Here is a 6723-nt window from a genome sequence, read left to right as displayed (position 1 = left end):
TGACACATGTGCTTTTTATAAATTTTATCTAAAATACTGTGGCTAAAAACGATAGAAATAGCAGGAATTAAAAAAATAAACGTAGGTAGCTATTTTGTTGTATGGTGCAACAGTGGTATCTACTTCCTTTCCCAAAATCTAACAAACTGATAGCATCTATCTAATCTAAAAAAACCGCGCAATTTTTTGCGGTCAAGATTTTATCCGACGAATTTTTTTAGAACTTTTAAAAGTACCACCAAGTACCAGGAGCGTCTGCAAAATTTTTCTGAAAGGGTACTTCGAAAAAGATATCTAAGTAGAAGCATCTGTCTTTGGATATTAGCATTTTTTTTGCAGAAACTAAATCAGAATGGATAAGAACGTATTCAGTATAACTTTTTGCCCGTTTTCAGGGTAGAATTAAAAAAATATAAAACAGAACGACAGATGCAGATCTGGTGGCTTTACTTTAAAGCTTCGCAATTTTTTTGTGTGGTTCTTGTATCTCTGAAAATCGATTTTTTGAAGACACTTTTTAGGCAGGACTTTTTTGAAGGCATTTTTTTAGAAAGAGACGGAAAGAATGCAAATTTAACCCGTATATTTTTCTGTACGGATGTGATAAAAATCATATTAAACAAAAATAGTTTTTTCTCGAAAACAGCTCACTTTATCGATACCAACCAAGAGTGCCTTTTTTAGTTTAAGGTTCAAGCTATCTAAAAATATAATTTTTGTATCTTTATCGTAGAGGGTGTAAAAAAAATTGACATTATTGTGCTACAGCTGGTCCGTCCCTGGCAAACCAAACAAGTCAAATTGTTTTCATGGGTCAATTTTTTAGTCTTATCTGTTGTCCATCGTATTAAAAAATAATTAAATTACACAAATTATTTTAAATGTTATTTAAAAAAATCGATTCTTCAGGGGCGTCCTTTAGGGGTCTGTAGGGGGGCCATCTAGGGAAAAAATTTATAGGAACTTGTCATGTATTTTAAGGTCCTCTATATAAATCCGAAAGATAGCCCACATATTCTGGGACACCCTGTATATGAAATGATAATTAGTAACCTATCTGAATGAAATCTCTTAAGTCATCATAAGATAACTGCCTCCTCATTCTAACTTTTGTTCTATTAATTTCATTAACTAAAGTAATTAAACTTATGACAGAAAAACTGTTATTAATGCTATAAAATTATTCTTTTTACTTCCATGAAGAATAAATTGCTATGCAAATTTTTAGATCACAAGACATCGTTAAAATTTCAAACTGATTTTTAAAATTCCTGAGATTCATTCTTATCTCATATATTACTTGACATATAAAATAATAATAGAATGAACATAATATATCTCTGTTATAGCAGATAGTAAAACAAAATTTAAACTAAACTAAAAAATTAAGGTGTATTTTGAAAATGAAAGTAAACTAAATACAGATTTTTTATTTGCTAGTTTCTTCTTCTCAATATTTTTGATTAGGTAAAAATAGTTTCATAAAAACAACACTTCACTAATATTTTTAGCACATTGACTGTTCTGATTAATTTTTAAATTATTTACGCAGATGGGAAAATACCCAAATAGGGTTATCAGCAACATTTTGATAGGAAGACTTCGTCATTTGACATTATTCCATAGTTTCCCTGTCTCAAATAAAATTATTTGGATTTGCCAAAAACTATACTCATTCCCTTTGAACTATATTGTAATACACAAGGACAAAAAAGCCAAAGTGATGGACATGGATAATTTACCCACTATTTAAAAACCCCAGAACAAAAATCTTTAATAAGTAGATACAGCAAAATAGGAAACAGGAAAAATTATAATATTCAAATACAATAGAATTTATTGGTTGATTTTTTTGTATAAAAAAAGTATGTTATGTTGTGTACAAATACGCTTTAACAATTTTTTTAAGTATATTTCTAAATTTTATTTTCCTTCAACACTCTATTCTTTAATTTTTTCATACAAGTACATACAAGCATCTTTTTTTTACTACAGTTTTTTGGCGTTTTTATCCGTCTAATGTCGTTAGTGAAAAATACTAATATTGGACTATAATTGGTTATTTTTCCGTGCTGGTCTTTATCAAGGGTGATATTAGGGTAATAATAATACAATATATCTTTTTGAAAGACTACGTTATTAATAATTTTAATGCCCTAGGTATGTGTTTTTGTACTAGTAACATTAAGACATATTACTTTTAACTTTCATTTACATAATTATTATTACTAGTTAGACACTGCTGGTACGATTCAATGCTAGCATGTACCCTATAAAGTAGTTGTTTTCTGTAATATCACAAATTCTTGTTCATGAAGTTAGATGTATTGTGTAGGATCTAGATATTTGGTACCATAGAATATTGTTTGAAAAATGTTTAAATTTATCTGAATTAGTTTGGAAATAAAGTAAAAATATTAGAGCTAATAATCAAATAAATATTAAAAAAAACATTACATGTAGTTTTGAAAATATTAACAGATTGACGTATGAATCGTTACGCAGAATTTTTATTTTTTTGCTTGTCAGATTTTTGGTTAAATAAAAAAATTACTTTGATCACTTTTTGAAATAGTAATGGTAACAAATAAACAGAGGAAAAAGCTAAACCTATGCTACAGATGAATACTATAATTTGAATTTAAAAAAACCGCAATGAAACGCCGATTTTTTGCATGTCTTCATTTCAAATTGTTGGTTAAATAAAACTAGTAACTTCGACTAATTATTAAAATACTAATACTAATTTAAAATACCCAAATAAACTAAAATTATGCCACAAACGAATACTATATCTCGAATTTTATAACAAAGTGGCAATGAAATAACATGTACCATTAAAAAAACTTCACGTGTAGTTTTGAAAATGTTAACAGATCGACGTCCGAAACGTTACATTATTTGCTTGTCAAATTTTTAGTCAAATGAAAATGGTTACTTTGATCAATTTTTAAAATAAATAATAACAAATAAACAGAGGAAAAACCTAAACATATGCCACAAATGCATGCTACAACTTGAATTTTCCGGAAAGCGTTTTCCCGGCTCCGGAAACCCCGAGCCGCGGGTTGCGACGAGTCGCCCCTGTGCGCGTTTTTTTCGCAGGCCGCCCAAAACGTGCACCCACCGACCTACCACCGGTAAAAAATCGGAAACGGCTTCCAAAGGTGAGGCGACCGTCGACGACGGCAAAAAAAAAGTAAAAGCGCTTTCCCCAGAAGCCAGCAGCCCGGCGAGTACTCGCACACAACACACAGATTTAGTGTTCGATTTTTTTATTTTGATATTTTTAATTGCGGGCCTGTACCGACACTCGTTATTCTGCGCATTTTCATTCGATGATGCGGGAGGGGTAGGCGGCACGCACTATTTTTTAGTGCTAGCTTATTACAGCAGATGTCTCATAGCCATGTCCCAATAAAGAATAAGCGGGCCTTCGTCATTTTTTGCGCGCTTGAATTTTTAATATTCGCCCGAATGTCGTGATGTACTGACGGTCGGTGTGCCATAGTTTGCGGAGTGACTCTCAACTGTTCAAACAGTTCGTATTTGGCGGGTTTTTTTTCTAAGTGTGCCTTCCCGGAAAGCTGACATCTGTGCATCGCGACGACAAAAATGTTCCTCTAACAAAAAAAATGGATCCATCGAAAAAAACAAAAACATTTCAATGACTGCTACCGATTCTCTCAGGTAATTCTACCCGCTCTCTACCGCTTTCAGCAACACCCCCCTTTAGATACTTTACCACTAACTAAATTAAAATAAAACAAATTAAGAAGCAAGCTTAGACTTATTTATATTATGTGTGTGGAATCTTACTGAAATCTTAAAGCAACCCCTGAGTGTCCTCGCCGGTCTCGGCTGGCTGTGCGAAATCATGCATAGAGATGCGATAGTAACTTGTTTTAAACAAAACAAATTCGTCCCTGACCGGTTGCGGCGTCTCGAGCGCCGTGCCGAGTCCTTTCGCTTTCGTTCCGTCGTTCCGCTTTTTTTTGCCGTTAGCCATGTTCCTGCTCGCCCCACTCCGCTGCCAGTCGTCCAATCAAATTTTTTATGTAATTTGCTTTTTAATGATCGAGCCCGGACGCGAACCTTCCGCGAGGGAACTGTGCCGCGTCCATCTATGATTTTTTCGCGGAGTTTTTTTCCCAGCTCGCGAGATTTGTAAATAAGCTTATCTCCTGACGGCTTATTATTACTACAAACTACATATTTCGCACTTCTGCCGATTCCAGTGCTAACTAGCATGGGTCACGTAAGTTGTTTTTCTTCCGAACGATAAATTATTGCCTTAATTCGCTTAAATAAGCGTTAATTTCGCGAAAATACGCCTGACATAACCTCACTTTCCTTCGATATTTTATTTCTGAATGGGTTTTCACGCAGTACGCCGTGGAATCACGAGAGTAACCGCAAAAAAATTCCCATTTTGAGACTTTTAATTATGCTTCTATCCATATACACTTCTGATCAACCGTTCCTCTATTTCCTTGCAGGTGAATATTTTTTACGATGGTAGATACACAACATTTCTGTCTGCGTTGGAACAATTATCAAAGCAGTATCACATCGGCTTTCGAGAACCTCCGTGATGATGAGGACTTTGTTGATGTGACGTTAGCATGTGACGGGAAGAGTTTGAAGGCACACCGAGTGGTCCTGTCTGCTTGCAGCCCTTACTTTCGAGAGTTACTTAAGGTAAGAGGTTTTTTGTATCTCACATTGCGTAGCCAGCTCCAAAAAACAGTTGAAGTCGCTAAGACAACTGAAGCGACAAAGTAAACTAAAAGACACCCATGAAATTCCTCATTTTTTAGTAAAACAATTGCAAATTTAACGTAGTTTAGGTAACTAGATGACGGAACTATAAATTAAATCTGTTGAAAAATATTACAACTAATCTGCTACATAAAAATACCACAGTACACTTATCTTTGTATTTTTTATTGATATGTTTAAAATTAAAACCCAACAGTTCATTTTTCTATGTAAACTATTGTGTGACATATAATGCCAATTCCAATTACTGATATGATTTTATGTTAGCAATAATTATAGTTTGTGTGTGGTTTTATTTTCTGATTTCATAACTGTTTCCTCGAGAACCGTTAAAAATAGAAAGATATATTTTTTTATCTATGTTCTCTTTACAGTCCAGTGCAGATAAGATACTTTATTCTGCACATTAAATTTAAAACAACATTTTTCTATATAATTTAGGTACTCAATTAATTTCTTTGGAAATAGATAGTAAAATATGTTTTAAAATATTTAATCTAGTTGATCGTGTACTATTTTTTTTTTATAAATAAAAGGTTTTGATTTATAAAAAAATATTATAATGTTGAATATTTATTTAGTTAAGAACTTGAGAAATTGTTTTAATTTTGAGATAGTAAATGAATAAACATTTTATAATATTTTAGGTTTTTTTATCTAAAAATGTGAACTTAAGACTTAACGATAGTGTAGGTACAAACCCATTGTCTTTGAAATTTATTTTTTTAGATATATATTTCAACTCAAACATGAGTCTACATAATCTTTATAGTTGCTAGTTGGATATTTATTGTTAGACACCATTCGTCCTTTTTAAGCTTTCTATTGTTAGATAGGATATTTATTATTTTTTTTATCGCTAGATTTACAACAAAGGTATAAAAATGCACTTAAAATTCGGCAAAACCTAGGCGCGAGCTATAAATCAAGATCAACTAGGCTCACCTTGACATATCTAATTTTTAATAAATTTACGATGCGCTAAGTTTTGCCACATATTTTGAATCGCGATCTCGCTGGCCATTCCCGACACCGTCGCGCCATCTAAGCGCGAGTAGAGCAACTATGTTTTGGGCGCCGTCTGCCCTTGTGGCCATTTTGGATCATTTCCTGTATCGGAATGGGATTTCCACGAAGCTTCCGCTGAAGAGAAGGGGAGAATCCAGGAAACTACTGAAATACGTACTCTGAAATAGTGTTTATTTGAATTTTCATTTTTGATTTGCGGAAAATATGGCGGAGCTTAAATATGCGCTAAGATTTTAAAATTTATTTTGGAAATTAACGCTCTTTATGTAGTCCAAGGTCAAAGGTGTCAAATTATACAGAGTGTTTAACGAATCATGTTTAGATCTAACGTAGCAGGAAATTTAATTTTTTTCTTAACTTTAAAGTATTAGTTTTAATTTCATTTCGATTAAAACAATAATTCAAATTCGTTACACGAAATTTAGAAATTTTAATAAGTGATTTTGACACCAAATATACACATGATTACTTACTATCGCAAAAATTTATGTTTTTTCTAAATAAATTAGTTTTTCGCCACATCATTTATTGAAATTACCGCTCAATTCTTTCTATAATTGTATATTCTAATTCTGCAGTACTTTTTATATACAGGGTATCCCAAAAATAACAGCTGATATTTTAAGTATCGAAGACGGTGACTTTTGACTAATACTTTTTTCAAAAATTCACACTTTTGTTCGGCATTTTGTACCTACTTGTATTAACTATCAACAGTTACAAAACATAACAGATAAAAATATGATTTTTCTCTTGTTCTGAAAGGTGAAGACTTGTAGAACTGATACAATGAAAAGACATTTCCTGAGTGTATCAAGTTGTTCATTTATGCACCCTAATAAATTAGCAGGAATTCTAGTGTTGTTTTTTTTTTGCTTTAAATATGTGACCAACATTGTTTCGAGTCGCTTA

The 6723-nt window shown here is 32.5% G+C and overlaps 1 protein-coding gene across 6 annotated transcripts in view; it reads left to right on the top strand.

Moving 5' to 3' along the window:
• Positions 1-3410: 3410 nt before the first annotated feature.
• Positions 3411-6723, top strand: part of LOC108907127 (broad-complex core protein) — a 47738-nt gene continuing 44425 nt past the window's right edge. For all 6 annotated transcript variants that reach the window (XM_018710659.1, XM_018710665.1, XM_018710664.2 and 3 more), the window contains exons 1-2: positions 3411-3690; positions 4500-4701. In XM_018710659.1, coding sequence (XP_018566175.1) covers positions 4516-4701 — 186 coding nt within the window. In that variant the 5' untranslated portion in view covers positions 3411-3690; positions 4500-4515. The remainder of the gene's footprint in view (positions 3691-4499; positions 4702-6723) is intronic.

This window comes from Anoplophora glabripennis, unplaced genomic scaffold (genome assembly GCF_000390285.2).
Source record: "Anoplophora glabripennis isolate ALB-LARVAE unplaced genomic scaffold, Agla_2.0 scaffold282, whole genome shotgun sequence".
Lineage (NCBI taxonomy): Eukaryota > Metazoa > Arthropoda > Insecta > Coleoptera > Cerambycidae > Anoplophora > Anoplophora glabripennis.
This window is presented reverse-complemented; position numbering and strand designations above follow the sequence as displayed.